Here is a 23,794-nt window from a genome sequence, read left to right as displayed (position 1 = left end):
GCTGCTATCAGACCGAGCCCCTAACGAAAACGATTGCCAGATATAAGCGTAGAATACCGTGATATCATATGCGGTCTTCGTTTTTGCAGTCTATGGCATCAGCAGAGGCTCTAGTTAAAGGAGATCTTTGCTTGGATTCTGTAGCTTCAAATACTACTTCGATCTCTATAGAACGGCTTTTACCTGAACCTTGAAGGCTCAGCAGTGATTACTGTCTAAATAGGAATGGCTATGACAGCTGGCCCGTAGATAGCACGCTAGACATAGGCCTACGAAGTAGATTATTAACTTAATCTAAGCACTTCACCAATTACAGCAACATAGATTTCGGAAATGGCGCGCTAATGATGACTTTTTTTAACAATGGTAAAAAGAAACTTTTTCCATGGGTGGTGCTGGCGTGAGAGCTGTTAAAAGCTATTTTTTTTGTAGGAACAATAACCGTCGAGATCGCAACGCCTCGCGAAACGGCTCACGCGGAAGGAAGCAGAAGTGAAACAATAATCAATATACGCTAAACAAGCGAAGTCGCCGATGGTTTGCGCCACCAAGCATTATTGACGATTGAAAAATGTTTTACTGATGGTTCTTTGGGCAGCGATATCAGGAAAGCTCCGCACAGCTTTCAGGTAACTTTTAGAATGGTTCTAATAAGAATTAACTAGAAAAACACTTTTTTGTTCATAGACAGGCCATGATGAGATGAGCGGAAAACGGCGGAATACTCGAACTTGAACTTAGATAAGCTCCCTCTAACACTATATTGAGAGTAAATAGAATACAAAGCGGGTTAATCATACCAGAAGGTGTATCTGGACGTTTTGTCAAATACATGGTGAACGTTAGGTCCTGCAAACGTTTCTGCTATAACACTTGTTTCTCAACCTGAAATAAAGGCCAGGAAGGCTTGTAGATCGAGAGGGGTTAATCAAATCAGCCGCCAAACTCACCTCGGGTTTGGTACTGTTTACACGAAGTGGAACCCGACCGTGTTTATTTGCTTGTATTATTTTACGTCCGACGGCAATAGGATATTTCTCTGAGCCTTCGTGCCTAAGCAGTGCATCCATTAGTGCGAATTTTTTATTCGAGTGCTTGGCCTGATATGCATGTACACAGGCTCATACATACAGGTTCGTTACTGTAAGCGAAAATTGTTCTTTCCCGAACAATTAGGTATCGTCTTCGTGCTAATGAAATAACTCGGTTAATATTCCTTTTGCTTTAATATTCAGGCATTCTTTATCATCTTACTTCATCAATGTGGGGCATAACTAAAAGAAAATAAAAGCACCCATATGATCGCGCATCATTTTTAGCTCGTTTGACGGCACGTATTTTTTAAACATCTATAAAAATCTTTGTTCACTGTAAAAAATTATGCCCAGCATTATTTTTAAGAAGCCCCATGTACGTCTATGGTGGTTTTCACCCTACTTGTGCTTCATCGGCATCACGTCATGGCCTCTGCCGTCGTAACTTTGTTCAACGAATACGATTAGTCCATCAACAGAAGCGCAAATCATTTTTACTTCATTGGTGTATGCCATTTAATAATTAAAACGTTTCAAACCTGTTAATGCCAGTAGAAATTCTAGAATATCAATTCAATATTTTTAATTAATCAGCAATAATTCTTGTCAAGATTTGTCGTTTATGTTGCGCGAGCTTTGGCTGATAAATTGGCACTTTGTACATTTCGTGGCATCTGCAATTGCCTAGATCTAAGGCCAGACGAGTAATGAAGATAGCAAAACGGATCTATGCGATAGAAAAGCTTCAAACAGCGTCACAAAATACGAGTGAATCGTAAGCATTCTATAATATAGCCCATAGTCCATCACCGAGGAAGGCATTGAACGCTATGGGGGCTATCAATCGAGGACTAGTATTCTGGGTACGTCTCTTGATTCTTTAATGCTCATTGTTACGTTTTGTACATACGTATATTTGGTATAATGTTGGTAGTATCAAAAACCGACGACTAGATGTGCACACAAAACAATTAATACGCTATAGATAACAGGACGCATTTAACTTGATGCCTATACGACCAGAAAAAGAAATTGACTTCAATTTTAACGTAAACGATACAAGAGAGCTCAACATAACTGTCGATTACCTAGACGATACCTATTTCTAGACCTTATCTAGTATATAATATATCGAAAGGACACTGTTTTTAACACCATTTTGGGATGAGCCAAGCTATCTATCTAATGCTAACTAGCTTTACGTTTTCTAAGTTCCACAGGAAAGCTTTAACGTGGCTATCGTGTTTTTACTGTTTGTTGTTGTTCTTATGTTTATTGCAATAGTGGCTCGTCGAAAACGCTACAGGGTTTCCTTTTCTTCTTCCTCTGTCTGGATGAAAGATCTAATTAGGACGACATTTGGTCGAGAAACATTTGGATTGCATCATTCATACCAGAAATATTGCCAGCACTAAGCATAGCAACAACAATGGTAATGTTGAGCTCCACCGTCTACTGGGACTGAAAAATAGGTACCTTTTTGTGTTTTTTTTTTTTTGAAATCTTCGTTATTTTTTCAGGTGGTAGGTTCTAGTTTCCTGTAAGAACTACATTTGCAAATACAGTTTCGCATCAGATTTTGATTATGTAAGCTCTATTTTTTAATAAAGGATTTAGCTGTAGCTATAGTATTTATACAATAGAAGTACATACATTCTTAGTGCTCCGTGCATGTTTGTTGAAAGTCGACTGGCGAGACAGGGCCGGTACAACAACCCTCATCGGTACTTTACAAAGATTAACACCTCGCACGTGGTTTCAAAGGAACCTCCTGCCGTCAAAAGCCCTTGTTTTTCTAAAAAAATCCTCAACGCGAACGGCGTTACTGTGTTGCCAATACGACATGCTACACCGTTGCTTTTAATCTGATTACATATTAGATATAGAGATATTTTTTTCTTCTTTGTAAAATTCTTTCTTTGCCATACTTTGTCGTCAATTGCGATTTAATTTGGGAGTGTTCAATTCTCTGTCTTTCTGTACTTTCCTCGCTAATCGACTATCAACTACATTAGTTAGGGGTAAGAAAAAGATCTATATGTAAAACTTAAGGATCAAAAATGTGACGCTAGGCATGATGTTCTGGAAAAAACGCACCACGTCGATAATCTGTTGTAACGTAAGACCGAAGCTGAGTAAAAGGGGTTCGGATTCATTGGCAACCGGTCTCTCAAGGACGTTATAGTTGGCCAGTAGGTCGTTGAGTAGCCGCTTCTCGTGAGGACCACCTAGTGATTCTGTGCCGTTATCATCCCGGCGCAACGTCGTTACATAATCGCAAGAGGATTAGGAGCAGAAGACGAGGCAGCGATCGGACCGGAAACAGAAAAAAAAACAACACAGAAAATTATAACGGAACTTTGTTAGAAGGGTAGCAGCGCTGGGAAAGCTACATACAATGCCCCATGAACATCTATTGTTTGTGAGTATCTTAGGATTGATGCTTCTTCAGCTGAAATGTACAATTATTTTAGAGTAACGGAACCGAAGTTTGTCCATAGAAGAAACCGTTACAAGTTCCTTATATAGCTCGGGAAATTGTTTTCCACAATGGATATTGCGTCACTGTGCAAGACTGCGTGAGTATTAATCGATACCTGTCCCAATGAATGGCTTCGTTGTGACCTCTGATTCAGTGAAAGGCAATGTTATCAATAGTTATGATGATAGTTTCTAACAATTTTGTCAGCCAAAGCCACTCTTCTATATCGGTAAATAGAAGAAAAGACAAATATGTGTATGGCTCCAAAATCAATTCTTTAACGTTTAACTTTAAGTAAATATAAATAAAAAGAAACGAGTGATTTTCATTTCAATTAGATAAACATTAAGCTAAACTAATTCGGGTTTCACTTGAAGTTAAACTGCTAAGTGGCAGCCAGTGTCTTTTAAGAGTAGTTTGTTATGTTAGATATTAACTTAGCTTAATACGTTACAATAATTATGAAGAAATGCAACACTAAAAAATGTTTAGCAACCATGATTAAGTATGGCAATGATTGACATTGTTATTATCTGCAAATTTCTAAAGATCTTAGATCTTCATTGTGCTACTATTACTTACGTACACAAACCAATAGTTATCCATGCTCTGCGGAACCTACTTCACACTTTCACAACTACTACAGCACCTCGACTTGGGCAAAGGATGGGCTTAATTGTATGGAAAACTTCTGCCACGGTGCTTTGTCATTAATGGGATTATGGTCATGCACAACAAGTGAACGTTCCTCCCTTTATCGGCCATCTTTAATTGAAACGTTCCCATATTTCAACTTCATGAGTACACTACGTCTAACATGTGTCGTCAGATATAAATGTTTCACAATCGAAAACCCTATTTTAGCGAGTGCTTCAAATTCGAAGAAGATAGCGCTGATAATGTCTCGATATAGCAGGCCTTTGCTAGTACGGCTTGACAGGGGCGTGTTGCAGTACGAACAGCTCAGGCCGACCCCACGACAGCTGTCGCAACAATGTGCGTACACGGGGTGGCGAGCCGTTTGTTGTAGTAGGCATGCGTTCATTCGCTACCCCTAATCTTAGTAGAAAGCTAGTTCCGTCTAAAATAAGTTAACAAACTTATCATGGCTAAAAGAAAGGCTAGTTCCACTTGGCAGACGATTACTGGCTGTCCAATCCTTCCGTGCTAGGCGAACTCCATATAAACTAAAAATTCCTTTCTTGCCCGAAACAGATCGACGGCATTTTTATACAGAATTTAAAATTCGTAGAAGAATTTCCTGAGAAAAACCGAACGACTCTCAATACAATTTAGACTCCTCAAAAGTGACTCAGAAAGCCGTCCTTGGTACGTCCGGGGTTGAAGGATAAAAATCAATAGTTGTTTTAAAGTAAATAAAGAAAATTCTTAATTTGGTCACCTAGGTAAGGCTCAATCGTAAGACGGTTTGCAGCTTTTGAATTTTTTGACCTTTGGGTTTTTGGCTTGCTATGAGCCCAAATGTGATTCCGTTGGCATTTTTTGCACGTGGCAAACCCTCCAAGGAATTTTCGTCTACCAGAGTTGCCATTAAAAAGTTACTCACGGATGAAGAACAGAATGCAATGAAAATGATTAGTTAACAGTTTAACACCTGGATCGAAGGTGTAATCACTTTGAAATATGCTTACGTTAAATAGGTACAGCCGTCAAAGACGATACCTTTGTTTCACATGGAAAAAAAAATTCCCAAAGTGTCAGCTTTGTTTAGACGCAGTTTTACAAAAGGGACATGAAAAAAATTCTCAGTTAAGACGCCCCGTTCTGTATATATAAGTGCGCATTTATTTTGGCCCACAGCTCAGCTCCAAAGCTGACCCTTATTACACAAGTTGGTCCTTAAGAAATACCAGCAATGCACCGGACCTTAAGTATCCCCTCTTGCGCATTAAAGGGATTATTTTAACGATCTCTACTTAGGGAGCATGGATGTGTTTCTACAGAGAATGGTGACAAACGTCGAACGCACTTCACTAGCCGTATGAAAGCTCCTACAGCTATTTGGGAGCCCATGTATAGATGAAAAAATGTTGGCGACCATCGCTACAAACGTACTGAGACCTCGCGGCTTAGAAATGTACGGCAGGCATCCTGCTGGGAGTAAGAATAACGTCTGACTCGAGATCATTCTATTGAGCTACTGCAGGCAACACAAAGTAAGTACGTTGACTGTACGAAATCGATTCGGAAACATGGTTGCCTAATTTTTTGTGCGTTCGTCAATTATAAATGCATCCGGTATGCGAAAGGCTGGCCATAAAGTTTTCGACTAGTTAACTAACAAACCCTTTCAGCTGGCCTTGTGGACTCACAAAAGTTACTGCCTCCATCTATTATTTTTACTGATTTTATGGATAAACTGGTTGATCTCGATTACTTTATTTATACTATACCAAAAACATTTATAAAAACTCCCGAATTTATTAAAGATAAGTCTTTTTTGAAAGACTAGAAAAAACAATATATATATATATATATATATATATATATATATGCATAAATTTGGGATAAACACACTACCGTAGTTCGATTTGCATGCCGATAATCTATCCGCGTCGCTCATGACCCGTGTCTCCTCGATTATAAGCTGAGTTTCAATTCCATCATTGTCTTTTCACTATTCCGTCTTTGTCGGAATTTAGCCCGTTATGGCTTGTGTAACTGTTGATCTAAATCGTACGATGACCAAACGCCAGCATATTGTTTGACGCCCGGCTAGCACGCCTCTAAGAGAAACAGGGCAACCAGCGGCGAAATTTAGACGCCAGCGTGGGCTTCATTCACACCCAACCCACGTTCGCGATCAGCAATGATGCTAGGGTTGAATGCTCATCCGACGAAAGAGAACATAAGGTCTTCTAAAGCATCTGTAGTGACATGGATATACGGCCTGAAAAGCTTTCAGTTAAAAATTTCTGCCCTTCGCACACCAATTGGGAAGTCAGCGATTGTGTTTCGAGGGAAGCTTTTTCCCCTTGAGGATTCCGCCACTTTCCACTACTGGTCCAAGACAGAAGGGTCGTTAGAGTGATTTCGAAAACACATCGCAACGATATCGAGAGACTGGGGAGAAGGGCGAGCAGCGACATCTAGGCATGGTTAAGCAGAAACCAAGGCATATCCTGGTAAGAGAACACCAGGTAGGTTCCGTCCATGAAAAAGAACAATCCAGACCTATCCTGGGTTGCCATAGTGCCGGCAGCGACGAAAGCTCTCAGATAGTAAGCGACCTCTACACGATCTGGTGTGAGGAACAGGGCGGTACGGTACACTTCTGCATTAGTCGGCCCCTGGCAACAGAAAAACGAATGGGAACGATGCGGGTAGATATAGTTGGGGGCTAGGCCCAGCACACGGTTAGGTGACGACTTAAAGAAGCATTGAGAAAAGGACGAAGCCTGTTTCCCTGCTCGACTGCGTTCGGCTCTTTCTCTTTTTCCAAAGACGGCGGATTGAGAAGGAACTGTTGTCGGACAAGCCGCAATCGGAACTTGAGTTTTGCGCCTCCACGAACACATGCGAAAAGAGTCCCAGCTAGCTGCTTCCCTTTCTACCTTCTCAGCTATTGGCGTCGTTCTTTCTCACGTAGGGGAACCCAAGGCGAGGTAGAAAACGTAAGCGTCGAGGAGATCGAGAAAAAAGATAGAGAAAAGAAGAAGCGGAAGCGGCGCGAGGATATTGACGAAGGACTAGGGAGAAAAAGGTGGGGGATCCGGAGAACGTGATGTCTCCGATGAAACAGGCAACAGAACGTTTGAAGCAGACTTGAGTGATGCGGCGAAGTTTAATGCCCGCTGACGGCAGCCACAATCCGATTACGGATTTGCGGATACCGGTTCTGACCTCAATACACCCTCCTAAACCTTGGCTTTGTGAAAAGCACAGGACGTTGAACCAGACAGCTGTGCGGACAAAAGCGGGCTCTTAAAGCTCGTGCAGCCTCAGTGGTATCCTCTTACCCAACAGGAGCAACTCGACAACAAGAAAAATGACTATTCTACATCGACAAACGCATGCGGTGATAACGACCTGAAAAATTCGCATATGCGGCTCTTACGTGCCGCGTGCAATGAAATAGCACGCTGCATGTGAAGCTGCATGTGACGGTTTCCCGCATAAGTACATATTTAGGTTAGCAAACGCTGGCAGCGAAGAAAAGTTAATGCATGTGGCCGAAGAGATTAAAACAATAGTGGAAAAGCTAATAAAATGAAATTCACTGAAGTTGCTTTGATATGATAGGTGTATCGTCTCATTACTGCCATTGACGGGATGCTAGCGAACAAAACTTCATAAAAGACGGCCTGAGCGCACCCACAGCAACGGAAGCAGACAACGCTAACACTGGGCAATTCAAGTTAGTCAACAAATGAGTAGCTGGGTCGCAAGCGCCAAATTTCCAACTTGTAACTGTAGCTCTTTCCATCCTGCGGCTGCGCCTGCTGGCTGAAGTGCCGCACGTTGATGGTGTATTTGGATAGCTTTCGGTGCAGACCGATTCCGTTCACACAAACGGCTGGCAAATAGCGCATTTATCGCATACATAGATATTTCATCTCCTATTCTAATCGTAAGAAATCTTGGTATACAGTTGATGCTTTGCTTAACCGTTGCAATATTCTGTTCGTTAACCTAGTAAAGTACCTAAGTCATTTGCTGATTCTTGATGCTCTTTGATCTCTCCCAGTCACTTAACATAGATTTGTGCGTAAACGATATACAAGGCGAAAACCGCGTGAACAAAGGGCGCCGTCCAGCCAGTTCGGTCCTAAGCGGGCGTTACTTGCCCTACGACGGTACGTAAGCTCTATTATTGAATGCTTGGTATAGCTGAAACGGTCGGCATTGCCAATCGTTCTTCGCATGTCCTAGTTATACTACTCAACATAGTGCATTAGGGCCAGGTCCAAACGTTGCGCTTATCCTATCAGACGATGAATTATATGTATATAATAAAGTGTTTTGTTTTAATTTCATTTTTTTTCCTATTATATATAGACTATCAAATCTTTCCGATTTTTTTATTCAGCCACATTTGCACTCTTTTAACGCTTCCGGCTATTTACGCGACGTGACCGATTTCGAGAAATCGCCTCTTCGATACAGCATCAAGCACATAGAGGGTCTAACCATGGCGAGTCTTGCTAGATTTGTCCGGGTTTCTCCCCAACACACTTATGAAAAGGCATGGTGACCACATTCTACGGTAACAAGTTGCCAAAACTGAAACAAACTCATGTATGTTTAAGACAACTAAGATGCTAGGGTTTTTCTTTGACGGCGTTACTGAATACATACTTCTATATTTATAGCGTGTAAACGGGTACATCGAGTTTTCTTTGAGAGCAACAACAGTAGCAGCCATGAAGAAGAATACGAATGTTATTCGAAGCGTTGCCAATCGAACGACAGCATTACCGCAACGAAGTGAATTCACTCGGACCAACAGACTCCGACACCGGCCTATTTCCACTGGTAGCGGTCCGCTGTCTGTGGATGGTTTCTGAGCAACATGTTACAGGGTATCGAAACCACAGTATTCTCTACATAACGAGAAACAGGATACTCTTCTTAGGAGGACGAAATCGTACGTCGAAGCGTGCCGAGCCACTTATTCATCGCTGGATAGCGTGTATAAAAATATGGCGTTGTTGACAATGGGGGGCGGGGGGAGGGCTAGGGGATATAAGCGTGGGGTATATCACTGGCTTAAATTGAGCATCTACGACCGAACTGGCTGCTTAGCAATACGAAATAGTTTCCTAGATGTACACCACTTCGTATATGGTCTATGTGGTAATGTATCGTCGTGTGTGGTTACTCATCAACGGTTGTTGCGGTGACCTAGAGATAGGTGTTTGTATGAACCGGCGAAAGTTACTCTATAATTTCGATTTTACATTGACAATGATTAAAAGTATTGCACATATGTATGAATCAATATACTTTGTTCATATGTTAAGCAAAAGGTGTTTAATCGCTCCTGTCAGGAAGCCATTACATATGATAGTGTTAGTGATGTCTTCCAGGGCATTACTCAGCGCCAGTATCAAATATAATAGTCTTAACATTCTTTCCTTTTTTCTATTATAATACAAACAGAAAAGTGTCAACTGCATGCAAGTGCTGATACTTTAAGCAACCGAAAGATGATGCTCTACCGTCCCTAATGCACGAATTAGTAGAACCAATCACCTACACATCGATGGGGCTATGACGAAAGCGTGAGGCAGACAGAGCGAAATGGACGGAAGCAAGATGATGATATTCGCGTCAGCGGCAGCCGGCAGTAACAACAACGGTAGCCTTAGAGCTCTTCAAACATCAAAGAAGAAGCAACAAAGCCAAAAACTGGATGTCTCAAGATTGTCACGGGTCTTTGCAACCGAACTGCGTTGGGCTGTGTCTGGGACGTACGTCAATGCGGACCGAGGTACTGCCTCTGGGCAGAGCGTTAGGCCTCTTCAACTAGACTCAACAGGGTTTTATTGAGAGATCATCACACACAGTGAAGTGCTACGCCCCTAGGCACCAATTTGCGATTTGAACATGTTACGCGACAAAAACGATGGCAGTTGAACAAAGAGGAAGTTTGGCATGACTGGCTAGTGGCATCGACAAACGCCGGCGGAAACAACAACATCGTTAACGATGGCAAATTCAATGATGCCCCTAATAGCATTGCCGAGAATGGTAGTGCTGAAATTGCGGTAAGTATCGCAGGCGCCGAAGAGCATGGCCGACATATAACTGATATAATTAAACGATCTGTGTATGATCGCGCTGATTACTGACAGAGTTATGTAGCTGAACGTGTTAACTAGCTACTTGACGCTCAAGTCTTTAGGCTTTTCTTCCACCATGGAGCAGAATAGCACAAAAAAGTAGATGTACTTCAATAATTGAAACTATGGGGATGTAGTCGGGTAATGCTAGTGAGCCTCCAGCCAATATATTATCTAATATAACGAATAATTGAACGTATCTGGAAGCTACTGCTAAAGTTCAAAAGCGGAATCGCTTAAATCAGCAGCAGTCGTAGGGGGAATTTATGGTTCTACTTGGCATAGCGGATGATCAGCCCTTAGGTATCGGGCTCGAGATTCAGCAAATACTTGTCTGTCCAAGTAACTTCCTGAGCCCTTTTGCCCACCCCCCACCTGAAATAATATAGCAAACCTGTTTACCACTCTACAGATCCTTTTTTATAGCAGATGTATAGTACTTAATAATATTTGTCATGTCGTAGAGAAAAAAAGGTCGTTTTGTTTATCATTTTCGGTTGTTGTACAGCTACACGAATCAGTATCCCCGTAGAGTTAGTGATATCTGGATAGTGTGCTTAATCCATAAGCGAGTTCTTCTCCGATAAATGTTTGTGATCAGTAGCAGCAGATGCATACAACAGTGACAACGATCGCTTTCTTGTTTCGTATCAGTATATGCATATGAACTTATTGACTGTTTTAAAGATAAAAAAGAAGTGGTTACACGGCGGGACCAGATCTGGGGCTGAAGGACAAAAGGCGATGGTACTATGAACTTAAGGATGTTTTTGGGATGGTGGCTTCCTTGAAGCTGAACAGATTTCACCTCCGGTGAGGCTGAGTGGATTTCAGTTTCTCTCGGCTATCTGTCCTGGGTTGCCATGTCATAACATCGATATTTCGACGCACCGATCAAGAGAACAGCCTAACTATTACTTGAGTAAGCAAATGCACTACGCTTCATGTCTACTACTGGGTAAGATAGGCGACAATTATCCAAAGCATAACCGCAACGTCATGTAAGACTGACTGTCTAGAAAAATTTTGATCAAATTTATCAAGCACTAGTACATGGCATAGAATAGCAGTAGTTATTTCTAAATTTTCAGTGTCTCAAACAGATTAATTTGTTGTTGAGCATGTTTTAAAACAACGAGATCGTTTCTCGTTCATTATCTATCTAAGAAGTAGCTGGGTTTCATTGGTAGTCCGGGTCTGCTGTTTGCGTGTGTTTTTGCCTGTGCCTGACTGTGAACGAAGATGTTCCTACGAACCTAAGGAGAAGGATCTACTAATACCGCCCGTGTCTCTGCCAAACTTGCTATCTGATTACCACTACGTTTATCCCACTACCTCCAGATTTCGCTGCGACTAGCAGAAGCTGCTACAGAAACACATGGCATTATCGAAACTGGCAGCACCAACCATAATAGAAGCAACTGTCACTGCAACCGCCAACAAGTCAGTCACACGCTTAAGTAAAAGAATAAGCCTCTGGCTAGAACTGACCTGTCGCCAGCAGGAAAACTTTGCACAGCTATTCGCCGTTGTCTGTCTGGTGCGTTTGCTTTTACTAGTAACGTTTTTGTTTCTCGTAGTCCTCAACTAGCTATTTCAACACACTCACTAATAGTAGCGCCGCTGTAAAGGTCCTAGCGGGGCTTTACAGGCCTACCTTTCCTATACGAGGCTATGGCCGCTACTGCCTGCTCTTCCAAAGATTCCCGCATAAGTCTCGTTCATGGTTGTATGCGGAGTGTATTGCTACAACCACAGAGCTCCAGGAGGACGTACTGGGCCATCTCGCCCACTTGGCCTTCCCTCTTTTCCTTTTCTCCTGCTCTTTTTGGTCTTCTCTACTGTGCCAGGACCGTCCCGTATGAGGTGCCTCAATAGCTTTGGTTTCTAAACCTTACTTCTGTATTTCTTCTATCTCCCTGCCAAAGCAGAAACCCTTTGGCATACTGGCTTTACTCCCGCTGCTGTGACGCTTTGTGCTCCCTTTGTAGTAAGTAGTACGCGTGACACTGTGCAAAGAAGTGGCTGCTTCCTGGCTCTTTAGTTCTCTCTCTCTCTAGATTTTGTCTCTGATGGGCCATGGGCGACCGGCAAGAAGAATCTAAGAACACCTAGAGGTTTCTTCTCCTACTATAGTCTATTTCCCGCACTGCCCCGTACCCTCGACTTTGGTCATTGTAAGCGGCATGCACAGCCGCCTGTAAAAATCAGCCCGATCAAGCACCAATCACTTAAAATTAAACTCACTTCTTAGCACACTGCAAACGACCGTGTAGGAAGACATGTGGATACGATATTTGCTGCCAATGTGACGGGTCTAGTAGATGGCAGAATTACGTATGGTATTCTAGAGATCAATGACTTCTAACAGTCGGTTACATCCGGTCTGATCTGTAAATAACTTTGTTACTTAAGATTTTACGTCCACGAATATGATGAGCTAGGATCGACCGAATTGCCGTTAGCTACAAACAGCCTTTGTACACGAAAGAAGATCGAGATAAAAAGCCTAGTGCGATTGTATATCAGATCTTGTCGTCCCATTTAAAAATAAGGATTAGATTAACATGCTCTCACCGCCTTAGATTCCCAATTCTGTCAACGGGTTAATACAGTGTGTCTGATTAAAGAACAAGAAGAGGCGCTATAAGGTACGCCAATAACGCCGAACCGCGAGCTTTTAATCAATATCGAAATGTGGCCGTATAGTCAGCCTTTCGAAGACAACGTTTACGATTTCTTTACGGTTTCGGATGAACTGTTTTATTCTCGACCCAACGCCGCACAAATGATGACAGTAAATGTTTACCGCTGGTTGACATCTAGCTCTCGTTGGCGCCATTCAGATAGCTACGACAGACTAAACAAACAGGTATTATCACGTCCGACTTTATAAGCGTATAACCACAACAGCTAGTTCAGGGAAGAACGTTGTCTCTCAGGAAAATTCGCCACTGCCAAGGCCCTAGCTTCGCAACGAACTGGAACGCCATCGAGGAAAGAGGAATAGTTGCATTCCTTTGCTTCAGCCGTCCATGCTGTTGCTGCTAGCAAGAGGCTATACGGCAGGAATTATTCCCGGTTCTCTGATGTCAATGGCCGCTAGGCTGGATTACGGTGGTGATGATGCCGTCGGCTTGCTGTCGACGCCCATTAGCCGCTAGCCATTTACCACGCGAGGTTCTTTACGCTCGTTTACCACCGTGACAAGTTGGCTGACTGTCAAGGTTTGCTACCAATTTCACGGGTAGACGCCAATCCAGATAACCCTGACGCTGCCACCTGTAGGTCGCTTCTGTCGCGATGAAAATCAAGAATCTACTGTCTCGCATTCGATCTTCAAACGTAGACAGAATAGCCGGGGGGCAGATAGCTAGAGCCAGAGGTGGCGAAGTAAGTGAAGAGTTGGTGCAGTACTAGGTAAAGGAGCAACAGCAGCAGTAAACAAAAAAGCTTTCATTTTGAATAATTTCACTCACTAGTACATGAGGTTATATGTGGGCGCTGGTGAAACCTCTACCTAGTTAGATAACTCAAGTGCCCTAGGAAAAGGTCGAATATGTCAGTGGGCGATTCGAGAAACTGGGCCCATAGTCGCTGCAGTCATTTCCAGTTTAACATGGTTAGCTTTCTTGAGCCGGATATACGCGTTCTTGAATCTATTAGGTGCGTCATAGTGGAATACAACGCGAAACTATAATCCGTATACGCACAAATGTGCTATCATGTTGTTGTGGCACAGTCACAACCAGCTATCCTCAGCATTCGCATTTACTGCATAGCGTGTCTAGAAGCTTACAACCATGATACCTTCTCAAGAAGTCCATTCTTAAGGAAACAACTTTAGACGAATAGCAATACGCTGTTATACACGATTTAAAGGTACTCATACAATCCCATTGCCTGATTGCATCTGATCGATGATATGGTCCTGTATATTACTTAACACCTAACAATAGCCGACTGAATTATACCTCACGTAATAATATAGCACAACGTATGCGGTATTAGCGTGTAATAAATAGCATTGCGTCACGTTTAGATCAGACCGTCTAAACCGATATTTTCGTTTTGCTTCTGTTGCCTACCAAAAGCTACCAGAAATTGAAAATACCAGGACAACCGGTGCCTTTGCCAGCCGAGAGGAATTGATTATGTACGCCTATACGTGTTTGATCTTGGCCTGCAGAACCTCGCCAATTCATGCTGTGCGTTTAACAGCCCAGAAATTAGAGTAAATTAGTATAAAAGTCATGTCTCAGTCGGTAATGGGGTTATTCTTCGGCCTCAGAAGGCCGGGGGCTAAGAAGATTTAGCGCTACCCTCGCGAGTGGCGAAGGTGAAGTATGAAGCCGTTTGTTACCCGCTGATAACGACTGTCTTTTTCATTACCCGATAATGGCAGCAAATACATTCAGTGAAAGTAAAATTGAATGAAGTGTGTTTTATAGCGGTATACGTACATGGTACGCACCAGATGTGTAGTATACGGTGGCGGATCGGTACCACTATTGTCTGCTAATATGGTATCGAGTTAAGTAATTAAGTTATCTAAATACGAGCGCATACGCCAAGGTAATCTGTGGTGCAGTCATAACAAAGAGAAAAATTTAATTCAAAAAAGGACGTTCCAACAAAAATGAATAAAGAGGAACAAAGCAAGAGCCTATGCCATCGAATATTTTAAAAAACATTTTATCTATGATAGAACAAAGCGGACCAAAACCTTATTCGGCAATAGAAGTATACGCATAGGTTATAGCATTTCATAAAATGATATTTAGAAAGAAAACACACGTCGGCGACGCTGACGTGGATAGATCAAGTACCAATAGCCATACCTTCCTGCTGCTAAGGACAAAAGCATACGAAGCGATCGCATTACATTCGGTTCCTAATACGCCAAAGCGGCTATCCACGATTTAGATGGTATATGAACCATGATTTCCGAACACTGAAACCCCCCTAGCTTTACATAGATATATATTCGTATATAGATGGGGTGAGGCAATTGGGTTTCACATCTGATTAAGGTGTTATGACCAATTATAGTTATACAAGGTAAAATGAACGCAGACTGTTTTTGTCAAATTTTCTATACATGACAGTACCTTTAGACAGTACCTTGTCGTAACTGCAAGAAGCATTGGTATTATATTAGCAGTGTAATCATATTGGCAATGGCAGATTTGGCAGTCGGTAGATATATCGCTGCTGGGTGCCAATGAAGTGTTACCCTATGCACCATATGCCAGCGGTAGATAGGTCGAGATTTGGAAAAGCGTTGAGTTAGCGTTTAGATGCATTCGCTAGAATGGGACTTTTGTGGTGAAGTCACGTAGAGCGACAATTGTAACTACGCCTCGTCGTTCACTCTGTACGTCGAGAAGTTACTGATGTCTAATTATCGCCGCACAAGGCAGAGGAAAGAACGTAACTGCTTCGCTTGAAGCTGTAGTTACTGCTATTGATATTGTTTAGATTGTGCGAGAACTTGTATCTATTGTAGTAAAGCCAACACACCTCAATATCCCTCACAACAGATCAGTTTAGTTCGCTACCGCTCGTTATTATATCTCTAAACATGGACTCACTCCTACAATTCTATGAATTCTCCGCTGCTAGTTAAGTTCAAGAAACATATTTATTTATCCTATCCTTACCTTACATTACAGATTGGACACAGTCCCCTACTAGATGTTGAGCTGATAAGAAGAAAAAATAGGCTGAGCATCATCTGCAGGAATAGTTCCGCGATGATTTATACATGTTTTACTGTGCGATTAGGATAAAAAAAATAGGTCTGACGTTTCTCCTGTAGATGACTATTTATAGTTACAACCCGAACTGGGTCGCAGATCCTTCAGCCGTCCACGATGACGGCTGCTGGCCGCTTACGAGTCGAGTCGCTTATTGCGTTCTTTTCACCAAATGAAGCCGATTGACGCGGAGGTGTCACATGTTACCCCTCGGACGACGAAGATGTCGAACAAATAGACTGAACTAAACGGCAGTGACTACGTTCACACGAATTTAGCCACAGTCTGAATACATCTGCAAACAAGCAAAAGTGAAGATTTATGGTCGCAGCAGATGCATCCGCCTTTCTACCGTCACGTCGGTTGACGTATTGTTACCGCGATTTGATTAACACGCGCAGAGGCAGCACATAAAAACAATTACATTTCAAAAATTATAATAGACACAGCATATCCTGTGTGTAGGGATAGTTTAATTCGTTTAACCTTTACGGTACAAATCATATCCATCCAAGACACCAGACTTTCGCTTGGTTTCTATTTGGTAGCATTTCACAAACTACTATTGTCGCCTAGATAGAGGCCTTAGTTTGGTACAAAAGTACCAGATGTCCCATGGAATCGTTCTATCACCAGTATCTCAAGCCCATTAACTCATGCGCTTGGTAGAGGAAGATCCCACTTTAGAGCTACGCTTAGCTTCTCACAAATATTAATAGTTCTTGCTGAGAACATTGCACAGCTCAGTGTGCAACGTACAAGACGCACGCGCGTATATGTTCACGAAGGTGGAGTATTTGGGTCGATGACGACTTGAAGTGAAAGTAGTCTTGCAACCCAGCGTTCTCAAGCCTTTCTTTTCGTTGGACGTGCAATATTTCCGCGTAAACTATGACTAGCAGACTATGTTTTTCTTTATATAGGTAATAGATCGTTTTAACGTGGAGATCACGTTGCAGCCGGATATGCTTCGGGGAAACTTACAAACAGCCAGGGCAGCTTTGAAAATAAATCTTTTTCAGATTAACTGCTTTCTCGGTCAGTCAGCCAGTAAGCCTACAACTTGGTTCATTTTAGCCAGACAAGGCAAGCCCGCCAAAAGTGTGTATCACTAAATAAGGATTCTGCTATTCGTAGAAGAAAAAAGCTCGGGCGACAACTGACTCTCGAATTATTGGTGCTACCGAATCGACATAAAAATTGGCTCGCTCACTCGCTAATAGACGGCCAGGTGAATTGGTTGCAATAGGCGAAAAAAGGGACTGAGGCTTTTAAAAGCAGTCTGAGTCAGCCTTGGCAAGCAGGCAGGCAGGCAGGCAGGCAGGCTTTAGGCAGCACAAGATGCTTTGGACTAAGCCTAACTTACACGCGCTATTTCTGCCGCGTCCAAACAGAAAAAAAAAGGAATAATCTTAATGCGGCGGAGTTATTAATCTAGCTCTATGTTTTTTCAAACATTGGTGAACATCGCTGATGTTGGCACCGGCGACGAAATGTCAAAACGACGACCAGTTTTTGTCTGCAATCGATTTCAATGTTTGTCCACCACGAGGGCAGCCTGTGCTAACGACGATTAAGCGCAATGCTCTCCAGAACACCGACTAGCACCCCGTGCCTTGGTACAACGATAGTCAAGTTCGAGTTGTTAGGAGCGCAAAAAAACAATAGTCCAATTCTACCTCTTTTTTTTACAATCTAACTGTTGGGTTCGATGTTTCTTGATTCAGCTGCAACCACTGCGGATGGAGCAGTAATCAGGTATCAAGCACTGTTTCCTGAACGGGTAGTTACTTCTGTCGTCTTCGAAGGGCACCTTCCGTCGTTCATCACTTGCCACGTTCATTGGTCTGGGGAAACCCTTGAGAACCATTTGAATATTTCTGCTACCGCCTCCAATTGTCTGGTACTCACCAAACGTACAGGACATCGAAGTCGCAAATGAAACGCAAGAAAAGCTTTTCAACAGGAACAGGCATTCCGTAAGATATATGCAAGCACCGCAGGTTTAAGACTTGTATTTTGGAAGAACACAAAGGCTGTTCACGATGCCTAAAACAACATAGCGCAGATATTACGTAGCGCTTCAAGACAGGCTAACATTGTTTCACACGAAAGCTGATTGAGGTCATTCCGTCACGTTTAGTCCTATAACGCAGAAGAAGGTGAAGACCCGGCTCGATTGCTTATCTACCACTTGAATATAATGAATACGCTGCCCAAAGTAATAATCAATTGGTATACTCACAACAACGACACTTAGCGCATGGTGCAGTAGCCAGTAAGAAAAGCTTGACGGGAATTGAATCGGAACATCTTTGTCGACACTTCAGGACTATTGTGTACTAATATTGTCATAAGCACTTTGATCAGAGGGAAATTTTTGTTCCGAAAGTAGTGTAATCGATATAATCTATGCGCATACGTATGCTAACACATACATGTGCGGTCGCTTCCGAGAACTCTTTTAACTCAACTTTAGACTATGAAACGTTTCATGATCTTCCTGTTTCGTAAGCATCGTCACTGACGTAGCAGAGAGTACCGACTGGGCAAATCATCGTGCTCTAAGAATAGCTACGATCGCGCGGAAAAAGGACAACGTACGAGGAACGAAGGACAAACTTCATTTAAGTATAAAGGACGAAAACGTCGAGTGACGCTTCCACTTCTCTCTTTTTCGTACGCAACTATGTAGGAACATCAGAGTGAATATGCATGCCAAGAAAAAACTGTCTAATATCAATGCGTACTATAAAGACTAGCAAAGTTTAGCTGCATTTGTCATTTTGCGAAGCTATTTTCCCACTACAGTTTGGGGATTTTTTGATTTTTCGGACCACAAGTCTGAAGCCCTAGTAAGAAGCAAAATAGATAATATTATGGTAAGTGATGTTCGGAGATACTCGGTCGGAGGTACAACTACTTATCTTTTAAGTGTTGTCTTCAAAAGCTCTATATATATATATATATATAAAAGATACAAGAACAGATCTATTATGCGATCTTATCTCTGTGCCTCTCTTTCTTGGATCACGTATTTTAAAACGAGATACTCTCAGGGCGCGTGACAACTGTCGAGCCAAGTTAACGTAACTTCCACAAGTAGGTAGGTCATCACGCGGATGCCTCATCTGAAACTCGCTCACCTGAGTTCGTTTACCAGAAGAGACAGAATATGCTGATTGGCAACCGATTAGGTGGTAACATGTAACGAAACGGTTTCTTTGATATTTCCACCATGATTTCATACAAGTTTTGAATTTTCCCTAAGTGGAACACAGTGTTTTAATTTCGACTTCGTCGTGTTTTTGTCAAGCAACCCACTCAAGTCGGTAGCCTATCTTTAATGCCAAATTCTGTGAGGTGGCTCTTCATTCGATTGCTTTGTGAACGCCATCAGCGACATGATAGAGGGCGCTGATTAATCGAGATATTTTTCTCTACTTTTACTTAAGACAAGGTAAGGTTTAGGGCAAATGTAAGATAACACAAGGAGTGTAGAGAGCAAATGTAACTTGAAAGCGACAGAGAAAAATGTCAAGCCACGCGCTCTGTTTCTTCCTCCACCACCTTTTTTCATACGAGGCCCAGGCCATATATTTGATGAACTATTGCTGGCACTGTAGGTCGTAAGCAACGACTATAAGAAGGATTCGCTGGTGTGGCCATGGTTTACCTAAGCAGCGACGGCTTCAGCGACCAAACTCACTTACCAGTTCAGCCATGCAATAGGAAGCCATCGTGTAGACTAATACTACGATCAAGCTTATTCGCCTCAGATTACTCGGTTTTTGCCATTTTTTTAGAGGCAACGATCGTCGTCACGAATCTCATACAAGTAGTAATACTGCTCGCTTTAGACTAAAGTTAACTGCGGTTGTGTGTGCCATCATTCATAGCAGTTTTCTTTGGCTGAAGTTGCATTTCCCGGCCTCTTTATGAAAGGCAGGAGAATAGGCTGCTTGCTCTGCAAAACAACTGTAGAGAAAAAGTTAACTTGAGCCTACTGATGCTGCTGTTGATGTTAAATGTTGAGGCACCAATATATCATCAAAGAATGATGCTTTATTGTGCTTCTCTCATCTTTTTAGTGAGCGCAAAAGTCATTTGTTATTTGTCTTTGTTCAGTTATCAACTTCTAGCTATACATTGTTCAGCGCCAGAAAAGTCGCGCTCGCCGTAGCAGCAGTCGCGGAAGTATCAGAAGTTTGGTGCATTTAGAAGCTGGTGCAGTTAGAAGCTTATAGAGCCTTCGTTCTCGCTCTCTTACACTTTCTGACCTTTCTACTTGTCTACAAGGGGGACCGCCAACCAGTGGCTGCCAGGCACCTTCTCTTGTACTCGTTGCCTACTGTGGTTTGTCTTACTGCATCCCCAAGCTGTTATCTCATCACCACCTTCCATCACTATTATTAGAAGTGTGACTACACATGCTATAATATCGCGGTTACTTGTTGAGCACCTGGCCGTAGTTAACAACGCTAGCAACCGATTCCTGCCTGCGTGCATACAGATCCACAGCAACTATCTGGATCCTACACAGAGTTTACACGTAGACTCTCTAGTATCGTTGGTTCGCCAATCCTGTCCTAAACGGAACACGGCATCACACGTCATGTCGAAGCTCAGACATCTGCCCAAATCTATGATGCGAGAACATGGAAGCGAGTTAGCATCGAAGGCTCAATGGATATACGCTACCCCACAAGGAGTAGTGTGGGACTAGAGCAGAGCCGTCGACTGCAAACAAATGAATATATAGCATAGGGATGGCGTGTTCTCGTCGTCCGCCTTCTGTATGGGCTCGATACTGGAGGATAAGGTAGTTAGTAGATGAATAGAGAGGGAAGGAGAAGGCCAACTATTTTAGGTCCTCGCGAGCTCCGCACTCAAAAGCCCTATTTCTGTTGCACATTTCCATCTGTTTAACGTTGACTAACTTATAGCGAGATGCAGAATTTCTCGTTGTTGATATCAGCATAGCAGGCGCTTACGAGATATGTGTACGGTAACTATTTGCTAATGGTGGATCAGTCAACTAAGGAACTGGCACAAACAGCCGGCATCTGCTGAGGACTATACAACTTTGTGTAAACATTTATACACGTATATATATGAATTGAACCTTTTTAAGTTGTTTTTAACACAGTGTTCAAAACGAAACACATATTTTAACGATTCTTATATGGTAGGAGTGGTTACTTTTATTCTATATAACCCTTATGCACCGCGGTTGCATCTTCAATTCAGGATGTAAACTACTTATTAGTCGTCCTCGAAGTATAATTTATTAAATCCGCAAAAGTACTTCTTTGATAGTAACTCTCAAGTGATATTAGTCGGTGTAAATTCGTTAATGCGTCGCTTAAACACTTTAAATGCAAAGAACTTCAGCGGAACTAAGTTTCAAGTTGATGGCAGGCCAAAAGTACGAAGAATACAAGGGCGCTGAATGGTCAGTAGGTATAGAAGCTGCAACAGGCGTCTCAAAAGATGGAGTTGACCTGGCCAAATGATTTGCACGCTGCTTTACAAAATAGCCGCTACCTTCTCCGGAAATGATCCAGGTGTCTCTTGTTTTTTTTTTTGTTCGATTTAAATCTAAATTCTATTTAGGGTATTATAGTTTGCTTCCTGAACGTCTTTTCTGAGTTTCGATGAGGATTTGTTTCGTCTGAACACATTGGATACTAGATTGGTTTACCTCCATCTCAATATGGGGGCTACAGTTTAGTGTTTGAGGTAAACAGGTATATACAGCGTTGCTTAATGACAAGCTAGTGAATAGATGATTGCAGCGGATACGGACGCGGTTCGACTGAGATATTTACACGTTCCGGGCCTAATCACTCAGCTTTCGGGGTTGAAATCAAAGGCGAATTCATACGCTTGCTTGGTAACTTTGTATTATGAGAAAAGGGTAACACAGTCTTATATGACAGTAAAGAATCACATTACGACATACATAATTCCCAATATCGTCTAATTTTATAGAATTCCAACATAGAATCTGTATTATTCCCTAAAAAAAGGTGACTTAAGTCGTTGCTCCTTCAACAAACGAAATCCGCTCGAAATAACCGCTACTAAACTTCGGTTTAAAGACCTTCAAGATCCTCTGCTCTTTTTCATCGTCCTTATTAACCACCTAAAAAGCATACACATCTGCTTGTTATAGTACGAATTAAAATTTTTCAGATCTGGTGATTTAGGTCCGGTCCAAACAACTTATGCAGCAGTAGAACTATCGCAAAGATGTGGGCATTGCTTTGGTAGAGAAAAATAGAAGTAAAACGAGAAAAACTAGCGATAGAACCTTGTCTAAACGACAAGAAAAGGAAGACAATCAACAACGCAGTCCAAACCCGGCCAATGTACTCTGACACGTCAGAAAAGGAGATCGTACCGCTTTGAATTTAGGATTCGGTCATTCTTAGGTTATCCAAAAGTGCGGTCCCGCCCGAATCAAGATTCGGGCTGGCGAGTAACAGCCACTATCTCACATGAGCAGATTCAATTCCGAGGCAGCTTACTGCCTTTTCTCATAGCCATTACGTCAACCATCGCCTTCTGGTACGATTACTAGCTTTCTAAGGCCTGGCCTGTTGCTTGTTCCGAGTATCCGCCTTTCTGCTAGTTATCTGTTAGCTCTGCAAGAAGTCTACTCCCGCTAAAATCTTCTGGACCTCCTTAACCCCCCTTAAATCTCCTAACCATTCCAAAGTCGTGTAGGGCCTAACATGTGACCAGGAGACCTTCGCCCTACCTCCTTGACCGTGGGGCCTCTGCCCGCTTCACAGCTTAAGTCCTTTCGTGAAGTTTCGTAGGTCGTCTGTGCTTTTTATAGGTCTGTAAAATTCTTGCCCTTCCCTAAGCAACTATTGCAGCCTGCTCTAGTAGAGGACCGCGTAGAACCATCACAATTCTGATAATGCAATGAACATGACGGCTCTTTTTCCCTGAGAACTTGCAGCAATTTTGAAATGTCAAAACAAGGCGAATTAGAGTCAAGCGTATCTACCAAGAAGAGAAAGTTCGAAGTTCTACAGTGTTCTACTTTTAATATTTTATATGTCTAATGGAAAGATTATGGTAACAAAGTTCGTAGCCAACGTAACGGACATAAGTGGAAGAATTAGGTGATGCTCGCTGTCCTACAGAAATGCACCACAACGCTGCTCTACGGGGCATGACGGAAAAGCCAAATTAAGTGGTACCATATGAACTCTGTCAGACTATTGATGCCGCGTCTACGCATTTACGCGAAATTAAAAAGCAGTTTTTGCATCGTTGGTATCTCTTTACGTATTATTATACACAGCTAAAAGGGTATAGTCCTTGCATTGACGGTGGTGGTAAAACATTGGAAACGATAAAAAATAAACCCAATGAGTAAGAGAGATGGGGACCTCTACGGAACTTACTGCAAGCGGCAGCGCGCCCGCCTTGCCACCAGTGGCAGGCCAAGCGAGATAAAAATATAACGAAGGCAAACCCTGCCAGAATGTAAGAGGGGCCAATCTAGCTGCGGTCTTGATCGACTCGGGAAAAAGGGGAATTTCGCGCCTGTCTCCTGATTCCTTAATAGAGAAAACGAATGCCATAGACGACAATGGAAATGATTACATTAGTCCCACACATTCGTCTAAGAGTCACCAGACAGACCAATTGCCGAGCTACTGACGCTGCTGCTAATCTGATTACCGTAACGCA

At 42.5% G+C, this 23,794-nt stretch overlaps 1 protein-coding gene across 5 annotated transcripts in view; it reads right to left on the bottom strand.

Annotated features, from left to right (window-relative positions):
- nAChRalpha6 (nicotinic acetylcholine receptor alpha6) overlaps window positions 1-23,794 on the bottom strand; it is a 237,092-nt gene that overhangs the window by 108,382 nt on the left and 104,916 nt on the right. For all 5 annotated transcript variants that reach the window (XM_086993872.1, XM_086993875.1, XM_086993871.1 and 2 more), the window contains exon 2: window positions 3,132-3,271. In XM_086993872.1, the coding sequence (XP_086849998.1) occupies window positions 3,132-3,271 (140 nt within the window). The remainder of the gene's footprint in view (window positions 1-3,131; window positions 3,272-23,794) is intronic.

This window comes from Varroa destructor, unplaced genomic scaffold (assembly GCF_002443255.2).
Source record: "Varroa destructor unplaced genomic scaffold, Vdes_3.0 BEIS01000006.1, whole genome shotgun sequence".
Classification (NCBI taxonomy): domain Eukaryota; kingdom Metazoa; phylum Arthropoda; class Arachnida; order Mesostigmata; family Varroidae; genus Varroa; species Varroa destructor.
Note: the sequence above shows the minus strand (reverse complement) of the source record. Positions and strands in the feature narration are given on the sequence as shown.